Source organism: Prionailurus bengalensis, chromosome B2, assembly GCF_016509475.1.
Source record: "Prionailurus bengalensis isolate Pbe53 chromosome B2, Fcat_Pben_1.1_paternal_pri, whole genome shotgun sequence".
NCBI lineage: Eukaryota > Metazoa > Chordata > Mammalia > Carnivora > Felidae > Prionailurus > Prionailurus bengalensis.
Genome location: NC_057349.1, coordinates 4,462,525 through 4,485,092, shown reverse-complemented (window position 1 = coordinate 4,485,092; position 22,568 = coordinate 4,462,525). Strand labels below are relative to the sequence as shown.

The 22,568-nt window shown below is 47.2% G+C and overlaps 1 protein-coding gene across 15 annotated transcripts in view; it reads left to right on the top strand.

The window, feature by feature from the left end:
- The window catches only part of CARMIL1 (capping protein regulator and myosin 1 linker 1), a 311,455-nt gene that overhangs the window by 130,901 nt on the left and 157,986 nt on the right, over positions 1-22,568 (top strand). For all 15 annotated transcript variants that reach the window (XM_043590676.1, XM_043590670.1, XM_043590668.1 and 12 more), the window contains exons 6-8: positions 9,950-10,047; positions 10,385-10,455; positions 10,704-10,777. In XM_043590676.1, coding sequence (XP_043446611.1) covers positions 9,950-10,047; positions 10,385-10,455; positions 10,704-10,777 — 243 coding nt within the window. The remainder of the gene's footprint in view (positions 1-9,949; positions 10,048-10,384; positions 10,456-10,703; positions 10,778-22,568) is intronic.

Below are 22,568 nucleotides of genomic sequence, written 5' to 3'. Positions count from 1 at the left end.
GACAGGGGCTTCCTGTCCGCCTCTGACTTTCCGACACCCTCTGGGTTCTTCTGACAGCTCTGCGCTGGACTGTCTCGTTTCCTCGGTCCCCCAGGCCTGGGGGACCCGGCCCTGTGCCCTCTGGCTGTTCACCTGGGGCCTCCTCCTGTCCGCCTCCTTGCCCTCCTCTGGCTCTCTGGCTGGCCGATCGTCAAGGGAACGGAGGTGGTGAGCGGGGGGGCTGTCCCTCGACTCCCGCCAGGCTGGAATTTCCGGGTAGGAGGCCTGTTAAAGCCAGGCTGTTGCAGGTGTCCAGCCACACACTTGTGTGTGTGCAGGAGAGGCGCGGGCGGGCAGGGGTGCGGGATGCAGTGAATTGCCGTGAGTAGGGGTGACGGGGAAATACCCAGAAGCGAAACATCCTTCGGGCCCCCAGAGAACTCTCTGGGGGCGATCGTGCCTTAGCAGTCACTACAGCCCCTTTCCCCTCAGCTGCACTCAGTCGTGGGGCTTTGTACGCGAGCTTCCTGAGAACGCCCTCGCTCTCCGTCCCCAGGAGCCCCGTGAAAGAAGGATGTGGTCAAGCACAGCCTTGTTTATTTAGCAAGGGCTGCTTTGACCCTCCGAGCGATGTTTAGAATCTCTGCTTTCTGTAAAACACAGTTTTATTCGCCTAATAATCCTAGGAATTTTGAGGGAATTAGCAGTTTTGTTTTCGCTTTTGATTCTTCCATTTTTCCTTCCCAGAGAACGTCGTAGAAGAAAAGCGTTTTCACTTTTTGCTGCCATTTAGCAACTTCTTGAAAGGTTTGGGCAACGATTAAATGATGCGCTCCATTTCCGGAGAGGCCGTCACCACACGCGTGTTAGTTTCTAAATCCATGGCCTCCACCTCACCCTCATCTTCCCTTCTGTCCCCCAGCCGCCCAAGGCCCAAGGATGTCCCCAAGGACGTCACACATGGTGCAGCCCATAAACTTAGCAAGTTTCTTCCTGAAAACCTGCCTGTATTTGGTAGTGTATCTCAGTTAGTGGCCTCACCATTTAATTTTTTTTAATGTTTTATTTTTGAGAGAGAGAGAGATCGGGGGAGGGGCACACACACACACACACACACACACACACACACACACACACAGAATCCAAAGCAGGATCCAGGCTCTGAGCTGTCGGGACAGAGGCTCGAACTCACAAACTGTGAGATCATGACCTGAGCCGAAGTCAGACGCTTAACCGGCTGAGCCACCCGGCACCCCAGCGGCCTCGTCATTTAAATAGTCTTTTGTCCCTAACTTGCACGTCTCATTAGTTGCCAAACCCTTTTCATGTGGAGTTTCTGGTCTGGGCCTTTGCCTGTCTTCTCGTGTCCACTGCCTGAGTTCAGAGGGTCTCGCTTGCCACGGTGACATCGTCCTGGCTAGAGTGTCTCCGTCTCCAGTCCTCTTCCTTGTCTTCCTTCCGCGCCGTCACCAGAGGTACCCTTCCATACCCCAGTAGCGTCTGTGCTGTGAGCCTGGCCTAGAAGCCCACTGCCGTCTGGCCCCGTGATCCACCTGCGCCTGAGCACACCCTCCTCTTATATTCTCAGTGCTTTCATTCAGGCTGCTCTTCCAGACAAGCTTCTGCTGCAAAAGACATAGCCCAGATCTTGAAAGAGTTTCTTTAGGTTTCCATAGAACTTTGCAATCACTTCCCAGACTAGCACCTGTCTTGCTGTGTTATAATTGTTTCTTTACACACTCATCCCTCGGTGAGTGTTGAGTTTCTACTCCCGACGGCAGGGTGCTAAGTGTTGGGGTGCACGACCCACATGGAATTTCGACTGGGAAGCAGACCCCCCGAGAAGGGGAGATAAATAAATGAAGTAAGTAAGTATAAATTTGACCGAATGCTCGCAACTGATCCTCCCTGCAGGGCTAACACAAAGAATAAAATTCTGTCTGCAAGGGCCTCCCTGTGGCCATGATGCTTTGAACAGACCGTCATGGAGAAGAAGGAGTCTGAAGAGGGCGGGGAATGTTTCCTTCTCGGGCCTCTGCTCCTGCCGCGGCACCTGCCTGGACCGGGATTGGCGTCGCTGAGAGATGCGCTGTGGCTGGGGGGTGTGGAAGAGGAGGGTGCAGACGGGAGGGATGGAGACTGGTGTATGAGATCAGGCTGGAAACGTCGGCGCTGGTCATTTTATGGAGAGAGTAAAGAGTCTGCAGTTTAGCGGCAGCTCACGAGGAAGCCGGTGTCGCGTGCGTGAAGGGATGGGACATGGTTCCCTTTGTAGTTTATGAAAATTGTGCCGCTGGAGACAGAATGGCGTGGGAAGGGGAAGAGCAGGTGGGGACACCGGCGGTGACCCAGGGGAAGGGTGGCCGCGGCCAGGGGTAGGGCAGTGACGTTGGAGGTAAGGATAGGGGATGGGACACAGAAGATTTATTGTGGGCCCAGGACCGGCTGATAGATTCGGTGTGTGGGTGATGGCAGTGAGGAAAGAGAGGACCGAGGATGGCTCTAGGGTTTCTGGATTAAGGATTTAGTGACCAGTGCTCCTTTGCGGTGAGGTGGAGAGGGCCTAGGGTAGGTGCTGGGGCAAGTTTTATTTTGGGGGTAAAACACCCCGACCGCTCTGCTGTAAGCATGCTAAGCTTGAGGTCTTGGACGTGTAGGTGGGGATATCAGATCGGTGGTTATATACGTGGGGTCGGAGCTTGGAGGAAAGGTCCGGGTCTGGAGACGCAGCGGACGTGGGAGGCGTTAGCATAGACGGTCTTGCACGCGTGACTCCTCTGAGATCGGCCGGAGAGACGTGTGCACCTAGACGAGAGAGCGTCTTCAGAATGAGGACAAGTGCAAGAAGAAGAGCCGGGAAGGGCCTGTATGCCCACCTCTGTGAACCGACACGGGGGAGAGGGCATCTTTCCACCCACGGCTGCCCTCACTAACACAGCAGTTCTTGGGAACCTACGTGAGGAGCTACAAGAAGAGGCGTCTGATCTAGAGGAGACAGAGGGTGGCTGGGCATATGTGGGAGGTGGCTGGATGCAGGCTGGCTGTGTGGAGCGCCCTCCCCCACCCCGAGAAGCAGGGAGAGGGTTTAGAGCGGAGGGCAGGAAGGCAGAGGCAATTCAGATGAAGCCACCAGTGTGGAAGAAGGCACGGATTATAATTTAGAACTTGGCGTGGCAGAAAATTTAAATAACGTGAATGTACTTGACTTGCGTGTTGCTTTCGTACCCACCATGCACGGTTAGGGCGTGAGAATGAAACCTGTAATATTTTGTGACTTGCACACTCGGCCTCTAATCTTGAAGCTCCTTTCCGTATATCGCATGGCACGGTTTTGGCAGGGGGAATGGCTAATTACGTTGGTGCTGGTTATTGACCGGCGAGGGTGGAGAGGTAGGTCATCATAGCCTTTCTGGTCCATCTCGAACGTGCCTTAGTTAAAGTGGTCAGTAAGGGAAACATTTCCTTTACGTAAATAACGGAGAACATGCAAACCAAAATATGTCGCTAGTAAATGTCATACATCCCACTCAACGATAAGTTGAAGAATATGAAACTGTATTTGATATCACGCGGTATGTTAACTAACTGGAATTAAAGTAAAAAACTTCAGAAAGGAACCGTATATGGGATCCTCAACCTTATTTGAGTCATTTGTCTCATCAGATGTATTACCTGAGTCTGTGGTGGGGACCTTGGGTCCCCAGCCCTCCTCTCCTGACTTGCTCAGGGCGCCTGTGGTAGAGACGGATGGACAAGAAAACATCTGATGAGCAGATGTCAGGAACCTGGAGGGGCTGGAGCACAAACAGCCAGGACTGCCCTCAGTTCAGATAATTAGTTCTGGCACAGCCCAAGTTCAACTATACACATGAAGCCGTGTCTGTAAAGATCTGAGTTTCTGGTGTTACCCGAATAAACATTTTGAAAATTACATCCATGGTCAGAATCAAATATATGAAAACAATACAAAAATTATCTACAAATGATCAGCCCTCTTGTGTATAGTCAAGAAAATACAGGTAGGACAAAAATGAAGAATTTCAATTAAAATTAATATTCACCCCAGTATCCTCTCTTCACCTCCCCTCTGTACATATCTGTTCACCTCTTCCTCTCTCCTTTTCTTACAAAAAGATGTTTCCCTCCTCTCATTAAATAGGGAAAGTTTCGGGGCACCTGGGTGGCTCAGTCGGGTAAGCGTCTGACTCTTGATCTCGGCTCAGGTCATGATCTCATGGTTCGTGAGTTTGAGCCCCGCATCGGGCTCTGCACTGTCAGCAGGTAGCCTGCTTGGGAGTGCCTCTCCCTCTTTTTCTGCCCCTCTCTCAAAATGAATAAATAAACTGAAAGATAAGGAAAGGTTATTTCAAAATATGGAGAAAAGTTAAAGATTCGAGAAGCAAATTTAAGTTAAATTTAAAAATCAGATTGCCATTAGCATTGTTTTGTGACCACTCTCGCTCGGGCCTGGCCCCTGAGACCGTGACGGGGAGGGAAAGCTAGGGAAATATTTGCAGCCTAAGTGTCGTTTAATCTGTTTTCCCAGAGGTGTCCATAATGGCATTTCTCTTCAGGAAGCTGTTTTGTGTTATGGCCTTCGGCTTTTCTAATATTGAGAACCTTGGCTATTCTCCAAAACCATGCTAGTTTTTTGGTTTTTGTTTTTTTTTGAAGCGTTAAATTAAGTCATCAGTACATGGAAGAATTCATCTAGAAAGTGTTCACTAAAGCACTTCCTCGGGCGGGCACACATGCATGAGTGAACCGTGTCCTGTTCTCCAAGAGTTTGTAGTCCAGAGGTGGTATAGGAAAGTTCCGCCAATTGTTCTAGGAGAGAGAGAAAACCCTCAGGTTTCAGAGAAAGAGAAGTCACATTTGACTTGGGATGCCAGGGAAATAACGTAGGATGTGTATTTGCTCTCCTCCTTGTTTGGGGGGGGGGTGGTTGTCGAGGGTGTGCTGACCGGACTTCTGTGGGGAGATGGCGGAGGCTGGAGGCCGAGGGGAGCAGGTGCCGCGGGGAGGATAGCCACCTGCCTGGCGTAGCTGGAATTGGGAGCCTGCAGACGTCACTGTGAGGAGGGGGCCAGAGGACAAGCCTCCGGGATGGGCAGTAGGGAGCTATGGAAGGCTTTCGAATGTTAGGATAAGATGGGAGTTACGCACTCCTCTGGGCTGCTTTAGAAGCGTGTGTGGAGAGAGCCTTGAGGTAGGAATTAGAAGGCGTCAGCTTGGTGGGATGCTTCAGGGGGGTGAGACTCTAGCAAGTTAACTCCCTTCTCAGTGCCTCGGTGTCCTCATCTGTAAAAGGGGAATCATGCTGTGAATGGAGATGAGGATTCAGTTAGCCCGTGTCAACTGCTTCCGTGTTGCTACAGGAGTTGTAGGTGTGGTACAGACTTCAGTGCAGTCAGGTACCCAGCAGCGTCGGAAAAAAGCCCGCCCCATCAGAAAGGGAATTGGCCATGTTTGTAGGGAATATCTTCGAAGTTTATGATTTTACTTTTTGAGAGAGAGAGTGGGAGAGAGAGTCTCAAGCAGGCTCTGCACCGTCAGGGCACGTCCCAACACAGGGCTCGAACCCATAAACCGTGAGATCACGCATGACCTGAGCCGAAGTCAAGAGCTGGTTGCTTAACCGACTTAGCCATCCGGGCGCCTTGAACGGTAACTTCCTGACAGGATTGTTTTTCCTGGGAATAACTTACGGACTACTTGACTATTCTGTCCTATATGTGACACATTCGGGAAAGTTGGCTGAGTATCAGCATATTAGGACAAAGCTTCTTTGCTACCGTAACAAAAAAGATACCGCAGGGGCACCTGGGTGGCTCAGTCGGTTAAGCGTCTGACTTCGGCTCAGGTCACGATCTCGCGGTCCGTGAGTTCGAGCCCCGCGTCGGGCTCTGTGCCGACAGCTCAGAGCCTGGAGCCTGTTTCGGATTCTGTGTCTCCCTCTCTCTCTGCCCCTCCCCTGTTCATGCTCTGTCTCTGTCTCAAAAATAAACATTACAAAAATAAAAATAAAAAAAAAAGATACCGCAGATCTGTTTATGAAGTCAAAGCCAATTAAGGTATGCAAAGGTGAGGTTCTTGTGAAGAAAAGTGGCAGAATAGGAGTTGATGTGCATACAAAAGAAGGGTGCTGTGTAGCCCGTTCAGTTTTCTAAAGCAGACGCAGTATTTGGTTGGGATGTGGTTTGGGTAACAGGGAAACTGAATAAATCAATTCGGTGGAGTGACAGAGTTCACGGATTTCTTTCGTGTCGACAACCGAGGCATGAGATTCGCACAGAGAGCTGGCGTGCTGGTGACGTTTACTGTCCTTCTGAGGCTTGGGTAAAGTAAACGCCTGTGATGCACACGTACTTGGTCCAGCCCCACAGTCCCGCCTGCGAGCGAGAGGCGGGCTTTGTGCGTCTGCTAGGATTTTGGCTTACCTGTCGCGGCACTTACCCTGCCAGCAAATCCTTTCTGTCTGTCGGTCTGTCTGTACAACACACCCCCTCTCCCTGTGTGTGTAGGTGTGAGCTGTGTCCTGTGGTGCACGCACGTGGGCTCTTTGCTGCCGTTGAACTACAGGGAAAGACAATACGGGCCATTGGGGGGGGGGGTCCCCTCTCATTGTTTCTGTGCACTGAGTTAGAGCACGTAGACACTGGCCGTCTCCTGGAAGTTTACTCCTTAGAACTTTATCTCTTATGCAAGTCAATGCACCTGTTTCATGAGACGTCTTCGGTTCCTGAAATCGAAGTGCTTTGCAGCTCCTTGCAAAAGAAAGAGAAGTGTCACAGAGCGGGGCTGCTTAGAAAACCTCAGGCTGATCCCGTCAAAGCGTGGTTTTGGAGGTCAAGGGGCAGCCTCTGCACACAGACGTCTACCCCAGCCGCTGCTTCTCATTTTCCAGTTGACTTGCCCTTACCCCCTGAGCCGGAATGTCCAGTGTTGTTTTTGGAATAAAATTGAGGCTTTCGTTTCTGAATCTGCCATGAGAAGTCATCTGTTTCTCCCTCTAATCCTAGACTGCCACCTTCCCTATTCTTGATCCTCCCAGCTTCCTGCCGAAGATTTTTTTGCCCTATTTTCTTCCTGCTTTTGACTAGCTTAACTTCGTCCTGTGTGTCATTGAAACAGCATGCCCCACAGTCCTGCTGAAGTGAAGCAAGAATTCTAGAAGACAGATGTGATCTCAGATGAAGTCAGACCTATGTCTAGTTTGATGTGTCCAAGGTTCACTTAACCGAGTCGTGTGAACGCTGGGGGCTGTTTCTGACAGGTCTGCTGTTGCTTTGCGTAATACCTGGTTTTGCTGTCTGGTCGCCAGAAAACAATGCCACTAAAATGCCCGATGATGGTATGGAACCGAGATGAATCATTCCGTAAGATCTGGAAGATTCTGTAATATCACATCCGTTTGCGAATGTCTTGTTAAGCCCACAGTTACCCCCCAGTTCAGGAGTTTTAAGATGATGGGATTTAATCATAGGTGTTTTCAGGTGAGATTGAGAAAAATCGTGCTGCACTCACAGGCCTCGTGCATTTACACGGGAATTTGAAGGAATTAATGACGTTTGGCCTAGTTGGTTATACCTGATTATGCTTCAGTCGTAAAAACCACAAGGATGTGTAGGAATGTTTTCAGGGCAAGCAGAACGTTCAGGGTGTTTAAATGCTTTGTTGTGTTTCGCAGGGTTTCTCTAGGAGTAGACAGGGCAACTTGCCAGGAGGTAGCACATTTTCTCTGGAATCCGTCCCGTGAGAAAATGGAGACAACTATTTTCCTCTCTACGAGGTGATTGAGATCCGTCACGATGACTGAGAACATTATATGGGGCAGAAGTGCTTTCAAGTCATTAAAGAAAGATTAAAATACGTTCAGTATAACTTAGCATCTTTATTTACACCATTTCGCACCCAGGTCCTGCCTTGATCCAGGTGCTTCTGACCCAATACCCTTCCTCACAGCCTGTGACCTCCTCTCCTCCTCCCCACTTGACTCTCGAGGGCCACACCCGAGACCTCGTCAGCTCCTGGAACAGCGTGTGCTGGGGTCAAGTCACAATTCACTCGTCTCGCTGTGACCACGGCCGTTCGGCCCTCTCTCCTTCGGAAGGACCAGCGCTCGGACTTTTTCAGGGCCTCTGGGCCGTAGATCCCTTGGATCTTCCCCTCCCTCTCCTGAGCGCCCAGCCCACAGTGTCCATCACCCCAGCAGTACCCACAAGTCCATCTGGCCACCTGCTTGGAAAGCCAGAAGCCCCACAGCGTGCCCGCTGCCCCTTCCTGCACACGTCTGGGCTGTGGCGGGCGGGAGCCCGAGGAAGTCTCACGGCTGGTCCACCTGCTGCCTCCAGAAGCTCGTGACCTTCACTCTCGCTGGGCTTTTCTATTTAATTTTTCAAGTTCTTTATCTGGGTCCAAAGTTTGCCCCCACCCCCGCCCTGCAGGTTTTGTGGACGGTGCCCTTCTCACCAGCCGGTGCACCCTGTTCAGGCTTTTCGTGGCTCCTCGGTGCCCTACGAATAAAATCCAAACCCCGTAATCGGACCTCGAAGGCTGTCCGCGACCTGGTTCCCGCGAGCTCCCCAGACTCTTCCATTACCCCCTCCCCATCACGCGGTGTTTGCTGGCCCGCTTTGAACCGTGTGCCATTTCTGGTGGTGAGCACGAGCCTTCTCACGGCCGTGAACTTGCTGTCCCTTTGTCTGGAGCGGTCTCCCCAGCTCCTGGTTCCCCATCTCCTCCCCCCACCCCCGCCCCGATGAAGTCTTTATTCCTCTTCAGGTTTTAGCAGAGACGTGGTAGGGACTGGAGAGCACCGTCCACATTCCCCACGCTCCGCTGCTCTCCCCCCACCAGAGGAGAAGTTAAGTGCCCTTTTTCTGCACCCCCCGCCCCACTATACCCTCTGCTTCTCCTTTTATACCTCCTGTTTGTCTGCTTCTCACGATAGGCTGTCCATTTGGAGGGCAGGGATGGTGTCGGTTTTGTTCATGGTTGTGTATCTAGTATCTTGACAGCTGGTCTTGCCATGCTGTAGACATTTAATAAGAATTCGGGGGTCAGTTAATGGATTCATAAATTACCCATTAAATGATTACTACATGAGGGGCGCCTGGGTGGCTCAGTCGGTTAAGCATTCGACTTCGGCTCAGGTCATGATCTCGCGGTTTGTGGGTTCGAGCCCCACGTCGGGCTCTGTGCTGACGGCTCAGAGCCTGGAGCCTGCTTCGGATTCTGTGTCTCCCTCTCTCTCTACCCCTCCCCCGCTCACGCTCAGTCTCTGTCTCCCAAAAGTGAATAAATGTTAAAAAAAAAAATCGAAACGATTAGTATGTGATAACTCTGAGAGCATCGGCTAATGTTTATTGAGACTTCACCAGGCAGCGCGGATTGTTTTGATAACTTCACAGGTATTAATTTCTTTCTTTCTCGCGATTACCCCACGGGGTAGGTCCTCTTACTTCGCCAGGTCTGTGAATAGTGAAACTTGGAAGTGGTCGGCTGGGCTCTGAACCACAGTAAAAGGAACACTTCTTCTGACATGACATAGTCTTTCTTGACGGACGTTTGTAAGGGGTACTATGGAAGCACAGAGGAAGAGATGTGCGTTTTAAGTTTTTGAAAGTTCGTGATTCAAATTTAGCATACACATAAGCTAATAATTCATCAAGTAGAACACGCTGTCTTCTAATTATTCTACTGCAATCTACGGCCACGAAACAACGAAATAACATAGAGACTGTCCACATCCCTGGATAACTCCTTGGGCGTATAAAAGGGGGCTAAAGAAAGGAGATTAAGTTTCTGAGGTTTCCAGCTTCTTGATGCTCAGAAAGTGGAATTTACGTTTACCGAAATCAAAGTGGCAGCCATCTTTGGTCTAAAAAAAGGCATACCACAAAATAGATTTCTACGCGCGGTGCCAACCACTCGATTTTTGAAGTTTATTGTTATTTTGATCTTGCAGGAGAATCATGAAAAAAGTCTCCATGGAGCCCTCTGAGCGACTGGCCAGTCTCCAGGCTCTGTGGGACAGCCAGACCGTGGCCGAGCAGGGGCCCTGCGGTGAGCATGCATTTTAGAACCAAATTATAAATGGCCACGTGGATGTCCCCGTGCCAGGAAGTTACGTCTATTCCTAGTATGCTTCTGTAAAGGTACAATTAGTTTTAAGGTGTAATTACCACTGCACAGACTTTAGACTGGTGGATAAAAGTCCTGTGTTTAAGCTGTATTGTGTCCTGCTGTGTACTTACTATAGAACAAGGGGGAGAATCTTTGCTGTTTTCCCAAACAGAAAGAAATAATCAGCATTGTCAACATCGGCCATATTTAAACTTTTAAACTTTAACTTAAAAATCATTTAGCCAAAAACCTGTCACGTTTCTGTTGTGTGTTTCAGGTGGATTTTCTCAGATGTACGCCTGTGTGTGTGACTGGCTTGGATTTTCATACAGAGAAGAAGTACAGTGGGTAAGTTGTGTCTGTGTGCAGGCTTGTGTGTGCCCCCCCCCCACCTCGCCTGGAGAATATTCCAGTATTTGACTGGCTGGTTTCTTTTTTTTCTTCCTTTCCCCCCACCATTCATGTTTTCGGCTTAAAATCTTCCTTCCTCGGATTATGTGAAAATCTGTCTGTATCATTGTCTAATTCTGTCTCTGCATCCCTCTTTCCTGATCATCTGTGCGGACTATTTACATGATTTAATTCTATTTAAACAGGATGTGGATACAATTTATCTGACACAGGACACCAGGGAATTGAATTTGCAAGACTTCAGCCATCTTGACCACAGGTAAGCCACTGCTTTCTTTCCTTCCGTTTGCAACTGATTTTGCTTCCAGAACCATACTTCTTGGCTGGTGCTTATAGACACAGGCGATCTCCAGAAAATCCCGTTACAAGGGGAATCGGGAGAATCTAAGACTCTCTGAATTTTGCCTTTCAAGTAATAGTCTCAGATGTGTTCATTTGGGATGGAGGTGCCTGTGCGTACTTGAAATCCAGAGTTCATAGTTAGGAACTGTGGAAATAATATAATTCTGAGGTTCTTATACCGGCTTACGAAAGTCTATTTAATCATCTGCCCTGTGTATATAATACTATGTAATATAGTATTATTTTGCCTAATTGCCTTAGAACATTTTTTCTAGGAGGCAATTTTATGCTGTAATCCTAAGAAATGACGTTTGGTTTACAATTTCTTTATGAGTTGGGGATTCGCTGCTCGGGTATAGATGCGCACATGTTGGTGGGAACGGGTTTGGCGTTATCTGCCTTGCGATAACGGTAACACGGCTGTGAATCCCGTTACACGTTATTTGAGAAACCTGCGGGTTTTAAGATCTTGACGTTCATACGTTTAGGGCCGTGGCTAGCGGGGTCAGGCCCCAGGGAAGAGGCTTCGTTCAGGGTTAGGCAGTGTTGGGCGGTGCCCCTGCGTCTTTGCTGGGTATCCCAGCCTCCTCCCTGGAAACGCTGCTTATTTTAAGCAGCAGACGCTAGTCCCACCGCCGTGAACCTCAGCCCAGTCGGTCCGTCCTCTCTGTTTGGCATCGAGAGAGAGAATCCTGGCATCCGGCCCTACCTTTCGCGCTACGCGCACAGCTGGAATGCGGCGTCGTGGCTTAAAAATGCCATTTCAAATTCTTTTCCCACCTACCTGGCGGGAAAATCCGGAGCTGTACAGGGGTCTCCGAAGAGTCCTAGCCAACGGAACGGAGCGGAGAACACGGACGGGAGCCCTCTCTGCGGCGCTGGGGGCTGCAGAGGGCGGCGAGGCCTGGTCTGTGCTCGTGGCCAAAGCCAAGTGCCCGAAGCCCCTGGTTCTCAAGCGTGGATTTGCTTCCTGCTTGTGGAGCCAGGGCGGTTTTCTCCCGCCTGGAGCTGTTCCCTCTCTTCCTGCACTCGAGGGGACGTCGTACTCCCGCTCCGGCTTCCCTGGGTGTCCTGCGTAGCTCATGAAAAAGTGAACTGAGAAACAAGGAAGAATCTTAGTCTGCAGGTTTTTCTCCAATAAACGCAGGAAATTGTACGTAGAGCAAGAGGATTGGGTCACCCTGCAGCATTAGGGGCTCAGTGTGTGCGGCCCCCGGAACCCTTTACAGGTCTTGACAACGATTGGGCTTTTGGGTTACGTGGGTTATATCTTTTGGGACTCACCGTCTTAGAAGCTGAAACTAAAATTAAACACTTACTAATGCCTTTAAACATGTTAATAAACCCATTACACGCTAACGTAGGTACCGTTTTCGTGGACAATAACCGTTTTCGGAGACAAACCTAAGTCCGCTGGAAGAGTGGCTTCCCTTCACCTGTGTGCTGATCTCTGTAACTTCTGACTTCATAGAAGGCAGCTGGATTCCCGTGTCCGCTTCTGTTCACGCTTCGTGATGTGTGGCATTGACTGAAGTACATTTAGAACATCCAGTTTTAAGCAGATGCGTACTTAGAAAAGGGAGCGTTGTTAATAGCCGTGTCACATGACTGTGGATCCTCCTCTTTCATACTTCACCATGACTAGTAAAGCGATGGTTTCCCAAAGTTCAGTTGCTGTGTGGAGTCAGAAACCGTATCAACGAACTTTTTTTATTTTACTTTAAATCCCACTGGGGCCCTTGGGTGACTCAGTTGGTTGAGCGCCTGGCTCTTGATTTTGGCTCAGGTCACGATCTCACGGTTTGTGAGGTTGAGCGCCACGTCGAGACTCTTCTGTCCCCCTCTCTCCCTGCCCATCCCCCGCTTGAGTGTGTGCGCGCGCTCTCTCTCTCTCTCTCTCTCTCTCTCTCTCTCTCTCCCTCTCTCAAAAATAAATAAACTTAAAAAGCAAATCCATTTGGTCCATCTTGTACTTCGAACTAATCTTGCCCCCAGATGGTTTTGTAGCAAGCATTCTGCATCGGTCATTTAGAAAATACTGGTTCACTGGGTTATGCATAGTGTGCAGATATTTTGCTGTTGTACAATAGGGAGAAAAGAGGACATTTGTTAACACCGCTGATCCTCTCAAAAGTCTTTTTAAGCGTGGCAAAACTGTCAGTCTCCTAGTGGCCGATAAAAGTTTCCCCAGATTCAAGTGTTTGGTTTTTTTTTTTTTTTAAAGTTATAACTTTACTGTTGGAAAAAAGTTCCTCGAAGTGACGGGCTAACTTTTTACGCTGTAGAGAAAACATCTGCTAAATCCCAAGTCTGAATTGACTGTACTTTGTCATCTTTTTCATGGTGTTCCATGAGAGAGCGAGTTCTGCTTAGAACTCTATCACAAAGATACTTTGCATTGAGAAGATGAGCCCTTTGTATAAAGAGGAAGCATTTTGTGCCTGTTTCTGTTTTGTCGCACAGGCAGGTACTCAGGGGCTGAGATTTAATAAAAGAAGTACTTTCTGCTTCATCAAGGGCATTCCTCTTTCTTTTCTTTCTTTCCTTCCTTCCTTCCTTCCTTCCTTCCGTTCTTTCTTTCTTTCTTTCTTTCTTTCTTTCTTTCTTTCTTTCTTTCTTTCTTTCTTTCCCAAAGAAAGACAGCGTGAGGGAGGGAGGGGCAGAGAGAGAGAGAGGGAGAGAGAATCCCAAGCAGGCTCCACACTGTTTGTGCAGAGCCCAGTGTGGGACTTGAACTCACCAACTTTGAGATCATGACCTGAGCTGAAAGCAAGAATCGGAGGCTTAACTGACTGAGCCACCCAGGTGCCCCAGCTTTTTCTTTTTTTAAGTTTATTTACTTATTTTTAGAGAGCTAGAGAGCATGTGCAGGGGAGGGGCAGAAAGGGAGAGAGACAGAATCCAGGCAGGCTCCGTGCTATCAGGGGCTCAAACTCATGAACCCGTGAGATGGTGACCTGAGCCCAGATCAAGAGTCGGGCGGCTGACTGCACCACCCGGGCGCCCCAAGGGCGTTCTTCAATGACACGGGCATTTGTTGGAAGAAACCGCATGTGTGGCGGTAACGAACACAGTGACCGGCGTCCAGACCTGGCACGGCCGTGTTGATTCCTGCTAAGGTGCCGGTGGTTTTCCCTGCTGTCATTTTAAAAAATTTTTTTTAAATGTTTTTTTTTTCTCAACGTTTTTATTTATTTCTGGGACAGAGAGAGACAGAGCATGAACGGGGGAGGGGCAGAGAGAGAGGGAGACACAGAATCGGAAACAGGCTCCAGGCTCCGAGCCATCAGCCCAGAGCCTGACGTGGGGCTCGAACTCACGGACCGCGAGATCGTGACCTGGCTGAAGTCGGACGCTTAACCGACTGCGCCACCCAGGCGCCCCCCTGCTGTCATTTTTATACCATCCATGCAGACGGTCTACACGGCGTAAAGGACAGTTTGTTTTAGTGTTATTATGAGAGTAGTTTTGAACTTGTGAGGCCCTCGAGGGAGTCCCGGGGTTCCGCAGGGGTCCATGGACCATACTTGGAGTGAAGACACCGTGTATGGCGGCTTGAGGTGTTTCTCCGGCTTCCTTTGTCACACCTTCAACAGTTTTACACCAGTAATAGGCTATGCGTAATGTCAGTGCTGTTTTCCAGCGTATCCGCTGTGCTCAATTTGATGATTAATCTGGCCACAGAGGGAAACCATACCTAGGGAAGCTACTAAATACAGTTACTTGACATACATAGAAATATGCGGAATGCTGTCCACCGTTGAGGAACCTTGTCGAAACTTAGAATTTCCCTACAAACAGATTTTTTCCTAATTCCTTAGCTGGAGAATTTTCATTTTGTCAGTAAACACTGCATTCCTGATCATTTACTTTTCCTACTTGGTAAAGGGCTAGAAGCACTTTGTCATTACTGAGATCAGAAGGTGGAAAACTTTTCCTGTCAAGGGCCAGATAGTAAATATTTTAGGCTTTATGGAGCAGGCAGCCACCGTGGCAGCTCAAAAGCAACTCTAGACAACGTGCAATTGAACGAATGTGACTGTGTTCCAATAAAACTTTATTTACAAACATACACTCTGCGGGCTGTATCTCCCAAAGAAAAATGCAAGATGAGCTACAAAAAAAATTTAGAGCTGCTATTTATGCTTATTGCTGAATCATTTTAAAATTTCTATCTTTGTTTTATAATATGCGACATATTACTATTGCTGTATTTTGCATGTAGTAACTACTAAAAAATTAGTTCTCAATTTTTTTTCTTTCTTTCAACTTTTGTTTTTTTTATTGCAGCGGGCTTAATAACAGCAGGGGTCATTGCTATAGACATCTCCTTTCCTACTAATGCCTAAATACTTGGACTTTTTCCAGAACTCTTTTGCCCTAATCTTCAGTATATCCCCTCGTTGTTGAGGATTTAATTTCCCCCCCATGATTCTTACTATTACGATTAGCGCCAGCTTCTATATAAAGAGGCTACTTACGGTCAGTGCTTTCAGATAGCCTGTATTAATAATATTTTGCCAATCAAATTACAACGGAGTACATTGGATGGACATTTCTGTATGTCAGAATCTTGAGCACGCTTCTCCGTAAAGGGACAGTCTGTACTTAAGTGGCACAGTAGTTTGGAAGGATCCAGAGTGGCCCAGTTTGAGGGGGATAGCGGTCATTGTCTGAATTTGAGAGGTTTTACAAAAATGTTACTTTCTCGTTTGGGTATGAATTGTGGAGAAAAGAAGGGAGGAATGAGACGCATTAGAGGATCAAGAGGAGAGGTCGACGGGCCCCTGTTGAGCTGGAGTTTGTTAGCAAATGGGGCAGTAATTCTCATACGCGTTGGTGAATTTTCCCATGGTGGCAGTTGGCTCCCAGAAGCTCTGTTGGAACGTAATTCCCAACTGGCTACCATTCAAAGCTTTATTTTTTCATTCCATTCTTCCTTGTCTGTAGTCCCCATACTTAGACACTTCCTTTCTCAAGAGCCTCTAGGATCTCTAAACTCATTAGTGGTCCTGGGATGGAAGTTTTGTGAGGGCCGGGTTGTGTCTGTCTTGTTCAGGCTGTACGACGTGATGCTCTAGGGTCAAACCAGTGCCGCAGAATAAAGGATGTTCAAGGGCAACTGAGCTGCTCTAGGGAAACACACCAGAATCCTGGGAGGGTGAGGGGATTCTTTTGTAAAGGCTTCCTGGACTACTCACATACTCTCCCCCATAGGCAGGTTGGCGGTCGTTAGACTATTCACGTTCTTAACCCGATTTTGCTCTTTGTTACCTACTCCAATCCATGGCTGAATCCTCTCCGGATTCCTATCAATTCTGTGTGTTTCTTTCAGTTCACTCACCCAAGGCCGGCATCTTTTGCATCTAGGGGTTTGTAACTACCGTTTTTTTTCAGTTTATCCAAATCGGGAGGTTTGGGTCATGCGTGGGGCATTGGTGTTAATGTTGCAGGTCTGATAACAGGGAGACTACACGTGGTTTGGGCGGCTTTTCTCACGTGGAGCACAGGCATGGAGGAAACAGTCTGCATGCGTGTGCTCCCCATCGATAATTCTCATCGAAGAGAATATACCGGGGAGATAGATTGAGAGGATGCAGGTCTAGGGACTGGGCAGTGCCCCTGTCATCATTCTCATCAGACACACCCTCCTAATGTCCTCTCCCCTCTCATTTGCCCGGGATCTGCTCTCCTGCAGAGACATACCCATTGTTAGGACACCGTGACCCTTATAGCACACGGCCTCAGGAACTGAGAAATGGGGAAACGTGGACGTCGTCCTGAGGCCGCTTATGAAGCCTCCAGTGTGCTCTTTTGTCTTCCCTGGGGACCTGCCTCCACACATGTGCATCTTCAGCCACCTGCCTTAAGTCTTGAGGGTCTGTCCCGGAGCTTCAAGGTAGATCGCAAGCAACTTGAATGCTGTCACGGAAAACTGACTAGCTAAAAGGCTGTATCAGAACTGAATGAGGGGTAAGCATTCACGTCTGGGGATGACCGTGTGCATGCTAGAGCCATCCAGTTCCTCCCTGGAGAAGAGCAGTTAGGAAGCATTGTACTTGGGGAAATGCCCACCCACTTGTTCTCTATAGCTTCCAAAATTTTATTTAAGTATTTTCTTGAAGCGTGCGCTGCTTTAGATACCGATGGGCCAAAAAGAGGCATAGCTGGAAAAGGCTTTGCTGCGCATTTCTCACGGGACCTCTCCAAGGTCTGTGAGCCGACATGTTAAAAAGTGTAATTACACTGTAATTTGCAGGGGCGGGAATGATGGGGTGGAGGGGGAGTGGTGCCGAGGCGAAGAGAATATACCGCTTTGGATACATCGATTTTTTTTTTTCTTGCTCCCGGTAGATTTGCAAGACGAGCTAATCTCGTCAATCCTCTAAAGGCTCAATGACATGCATCATTGAGTTTAAACCTGGCTCATGAGAGCCCAGCTGGCAGCTCATTCCCTTCAGACTCGTGTGTTTGTGTTTTCATATTTCTTACTCATCAGAGTGACAATCTTGAGCCTGATGCTTCCAGAAGAGTTTTGCGTGTGGGTTAATGTTTGTCAAGGTTGTCCCGAGGGCATTGGTGTAATTCTTTCCTAATCTAGGCTGTCTCTCTTTATTCTCGCTCTCATTTCAAAAGGAAGAAATGCTGTTTGGAGTGTGAAATCAGGTATGAAGAACAGCGCTGGCTTCTGTTTTCCTTTTCAAAATGTCTGTGAACAATTCCGTACGCGTGGGTTCCGGTCTGGGTCAGATGGGCTCTGTGACTAAGGCAAGTGACTTAGACCCTGAATCACTTGCCAACTTGTTTGCTTTTGCATTTTAACTTTTTGAAATAGCCCCCTCCCTCACTATTAGTTTATTTTTAACATCCAAAACAACAAGAGTGCTGTCGTTATTTGAGGAATTGCTTCAGGAAACATGTGATTGTTGGCTTTCCAAATAAGTGGCTGGTTGAATGTGATGGGAAGGGTTTGGAGTCTTGGATCTAAAATCCTACGGGTGTACCGCCCTGGGTTCACCGTAGAGTAGTTTGAAGATTCTTGACGACTTTAAAAAGACTCCTTTTAAAATGAACAACCATATAAAGTGGCCAGTTTTCTTAATTGAAAGGAAAAGAGACACACAAAATCCCTACATTACAGAAAATTTTGCATTTCCAGAGGCTAGTTCATGATCTTTTCTTTTTTCTTTTTTCTCTTTTCTCTTTTCTTTTCTTTTCATTCCTTTTCTTTAAATTTTAGTTAACATGCAGTGCAATATTGGTTTCAGGGGTAGGCTTCAGTGATCATGACTTACAGTAAATACCCAGTGCTCATCCCAACAAGTGCCCTCCTTAATACCCATCACCATCTAGCCCATCCCCTATCCACCTCCTTTTATATTTGAGTGGTTCCATATTGGGGGCATATATATTTACAATTGGTAGATATTCTTGATCGACAGACTTCTTAATTATGATATAATGCCCTTCTTCATCTCTCGTTACAGTCTTTGTTTTAATGTTTATTTGACAGAGAGTGCGCACGAGCGAGCGTGGGGGGGAGGGGCAGAGAGAGAGGGGGACAGAGGATCCGAAGTGGGCTCTGTGCTTACGGCAGCGTGCCCAGTGTCGACCTTGAACTCATGAACTGTGAGATCATGACCTGAGCTGAAGGTGGACACTTAACTGACTGAGCCACCCAGGTGCCCCGATAGCGTTTGTTTCAAAGTCTAGTTTGTCTGATACAATTTGGCTACTCTGGCTTTCTTTTGGTGTCCGTTAGCATGATAGACAGTTCTCCATCCTCTCACTTTCCATTTGCAGGTGTCTTTAGATCTAAAATGAATCTCTTGTAGGCAGCATATAGATGGATCTTGTGTTTTTATCCATTTTGATACCCTGTGTCTTTTGATTGGAGCATTTAGTCCATTTATATTCAGAGCGATTATTGTAAAAGATATGAATTCAGTGCCATTGTTTTGCCTTCGAGTTGGCGTTTCTGGTGATACTCTCTGGTCCTTTCTAGTCTTTGTTGCTTTTGGTCTTTTTTTTTTTTTTCTTTGCACTCAAAGAGTCTCCCTTAAAATTTCATGTAGGGCTGGTTTAGTGGTCACAAACTCCTTCAGTTTTTTCTTTGCCTGGGAAACTATCTCTCCTTCTGTTTTGTATACAATCTAGCTGGATAGAGTATTCTTGGCTGCATGTTTTTCCTATTCAGCACATTGAATATATCCTGCCATCCCTTTCTGGCCTGCCAAGTGTCTGTGGACAGATCTGCTGTGAACCTGATCTGTCTTCCCTTGTAGGTTAGGGACTTCTTTTCCCCCTTGCCACTTTCAGAATTCTTCCTTTTTCTGTGTGTTTCGTGAATTTGACTATGATGTGTCTTGGCGATGGCTGGCTTTTGGTGAATTTAATGGGAGTTCTCTATGCTTCTTGGATTTTGATGTCTGTGTCCTTCCTAGATAAGGGGAGTTTTCAGCTATAATTTGCTCACATAAACCTTCTGCCCCCTTCTCTCTCTCTTCATCTTCTGGAACCCCTATGATACGAATGTTATTATGTTTTAATAAATCACCGAGTTCCCTAAGTTTGCCTTTGTGATCTGTTACCTTTGTTTCCTTCTTCTTTTCAGCTTCATTATTTTCCATAATTTCATCTTCTAGATATCATTGATTCCCTCTTCTGCCTCATCCACCCTTGTTTTTATGGCCTCCATTTGGGTTTGAAACTTGGTTATAGCATTTGTAATTTTGGCCTGACTAGATTTTAGTTCTTTTATCTCTGCAGAAAGGGATTCTCTGGTGTCTTCTATGCTTTTTTCAAGCCCAGCTAGTATCCTTATAATCCTTGTTTTAAAATCTAGTTCAGACATCTTACTCATATCTGCATTGATTAAATCCCTGGCCTTCATTTATTTCCTCTTCTTTCTTTTGAGGTAAATTCCTCCCTCTTGTCATTTTGGAGGAAGAAAAAACAACAGCTATAATAATAGAATGAAATCAAAAAATTAACAATTAAAGAAATTAGGTAAGGAAGCTAGATCTGAGGTGTGTTTTGGTGTCCTTGTTCAGAGAAGCTGCCACGTTCTGTCCCTGAGATTATGCAGATTGTTCTGTTAATCTTCAGATCAATTTCCTACGTGTTCAAAATGGTTTGATGCTGATCTAGCTGTGTTTTAGGGACAAGCTCAGGGTACCCTTACTATTCCACCATCTTAACTCATCCCAGTTCATGATCTTTTCTGTGATGCTGCCCTTATTTTCAGTTTTATCATGGCATGTTTTTTCTTTTCTGGAAATAAGTGAAACACTTGGTATGTTTGTATTTTGCTTTTTTTTTTTTTAATTCTTTATTTTTGAAAGAGAAACAGAGTGTGAGCAGGGGAGGGGCGGAGAGACAGGGAGACATAGAACCCCAAGCAGCTCCAGGCTCTGAGCTGTCAGCACAGAGCCCGACAGGGGCTCGAACCCACAAACAGTGAAATCATGACCCGAGCCGAAGTCGGACACTCAACCGACTGAGCCACCTAGGCGCCCCTAGGTACATTTGAGTTTTAAGGGAAGGTTTGGATCATTCAGAGTTGCCAACTGAGATGAGAACTAAGGATCTCAATTTGTATTACAAACCCCAGCCCACGGCTGGATTAACAACCACCACAGCAACGAACAACTCTACGTGCAATACATTTATAGCAGGGAAAAGTTTAGGGAATGTTAATTGTCTCCTCTGTCTTCAACAGAGTGTAGGAAAAGATTCTGCTATGTGACTCTAAAGGGTATTAACATTGGATCTTCCTTCTCAGGGTTTGGAGTCTTAAGATGTCTTTGTTCCCATTTTCAGGAAGCAGTAGAAATGTCCTGTGGAAATGACAAGAGAATATTATGTTCCCATGTTACCAAGACTCAGGGGAGCGTTACCTAAACTGCTGTAACTCTTCAAGGGTGACCATACTTTTCAGATCAGAGTCAAGTGGCAGTTAAGAGTGTCTTAGGAGATCAAGGCAAAACACATTGGGAGGCAGAATCCATGCCATGGACTGATAGTAAAAAGCTGTCACCACGAGAAAATCAGTTGAGATGACAAGCATTGGTGTTTGGAAACCTTTCTACATCATGTAGTGTAACCCCCGGGGTGCCTTAGTGAAAACACGAGGAAGGGTTGGTTCTGACTGGCACAGACCCCACCGGGGAAGGTCCAGGGAGCTCTCGGCAGTGAGGTGTTACCGGCACAGGGGTTGGGAGGCCCGCGTGAATCAGGAGTTATCCTGTTTGCTTATCTGATCGCTTATTACTATGTTCTGAGAAAGCCATCCAGGAAAATGAACTCTCGGGAATGAAATTATTTACATCTTGTCTTGTGTATTTTTCTGTCGAGGTGAAATGTACCAGTTTTGATCATTATTGGTGATAGATCGTCATATGTAGACCGAGTCTCCTGGAGCCTTGGCCTCTGTTGTGGCTGTCCCGACGGCTTAGATGTTCTGAGAGTGACCGATTCTAGGAATCCCGAGTGTCACTCAGTTCAGACCTTGACTTTTCTCTGTGTTTGCTGAAGTGGTTCCTGGATGCTTGCTTCTCAGACTTGCAGCTCCCCATTCTCTGCACGGTCCAGGCAGGTTGAGAGAAGCTTTGGACCTGAGAAATTGAGGTTTTACATAGTGTTGTATGGAGCTATAGTTTATTTACTTTTGCTTCCGTTTTGTATTCTGATGTGTGACCATTCTACAAGTTATCCATTCTACGGTTAATTGGATATTTGGGTTAGCTTAATGACTAGGGTGAGTAATGCTGTTAAGGCCATTCTTACAGTTGTTTACTTAGAGAAAAGTTTGCCGTTCCGCGTACCAGAATGCAAATAATGGTAAAGTCAACCACTGTGTCCGCCCTTGAGGTCGAGAAACAGTCTATTGCCTCTTCGAAGAAGACTTTAATAAGTCAATTTTCAATCACGGTTCCCCCAGCACTCCTACCTTACCTGATGGAACAGTTATTCTAACAGTCCTTGTGTTTCTTTGTAGTTGCGTTACAAAAGTGTGCATGTTTCATTTAGGGTTGTATTAAGTCTTTTTTTTTTTTAATTTTTTAATTTTTTTTTTTTGACATTTACTTATTTTTGAGAAACAGAGTGAGACAAAGCATGAGCGGGGGAGGGGCAGAGAGAGAGGGAGACACAGAGTCTGAAGCAGGCTCCAGGCTCTGAGCTGTCAGCACAGAGCCTGATGCGGGGCTCGAACCCACGAACGTGAGATCATGATCTGAGCCGAAGTCGGCCGCTCAACCGACTGAGCCACCCAGGCGCCCCTGGGGTTGTATTAAGTCTTTAATCAATTTCGGAAAAAAATATTATTTTGCCTTGGCTCTTGTTCTAGCTAGCCTCTGTACCTGCTTTCTGCCTCAGGCTTCTCTCCTCTCCCCAGTACGTCTTGCCTGCATAATGAAAATTGTTACCTTCCTCTGATACATCCTGCCTACATTGCTGAAATTGTTAACTTCCTGAAACATTTCTCTGCTTAAAAGCTTTGTAATGGTCACCCTGTCAACAGTCATGTTCCCTTCGCTTTCAAGCCTTATTTCTAGATACTAAGTGTTCTGGTTATGTGTTGCTATATACGAACCATTCCAAACGTAATGGACTACAGCAAGAGCCGTCCCTTGTTAATTGTCTGTCACAGCTCTGGGCTTGATTAGGCTCTGCTAGGTGGTTTTTGCTTGGGCTCTTTCCAGCTG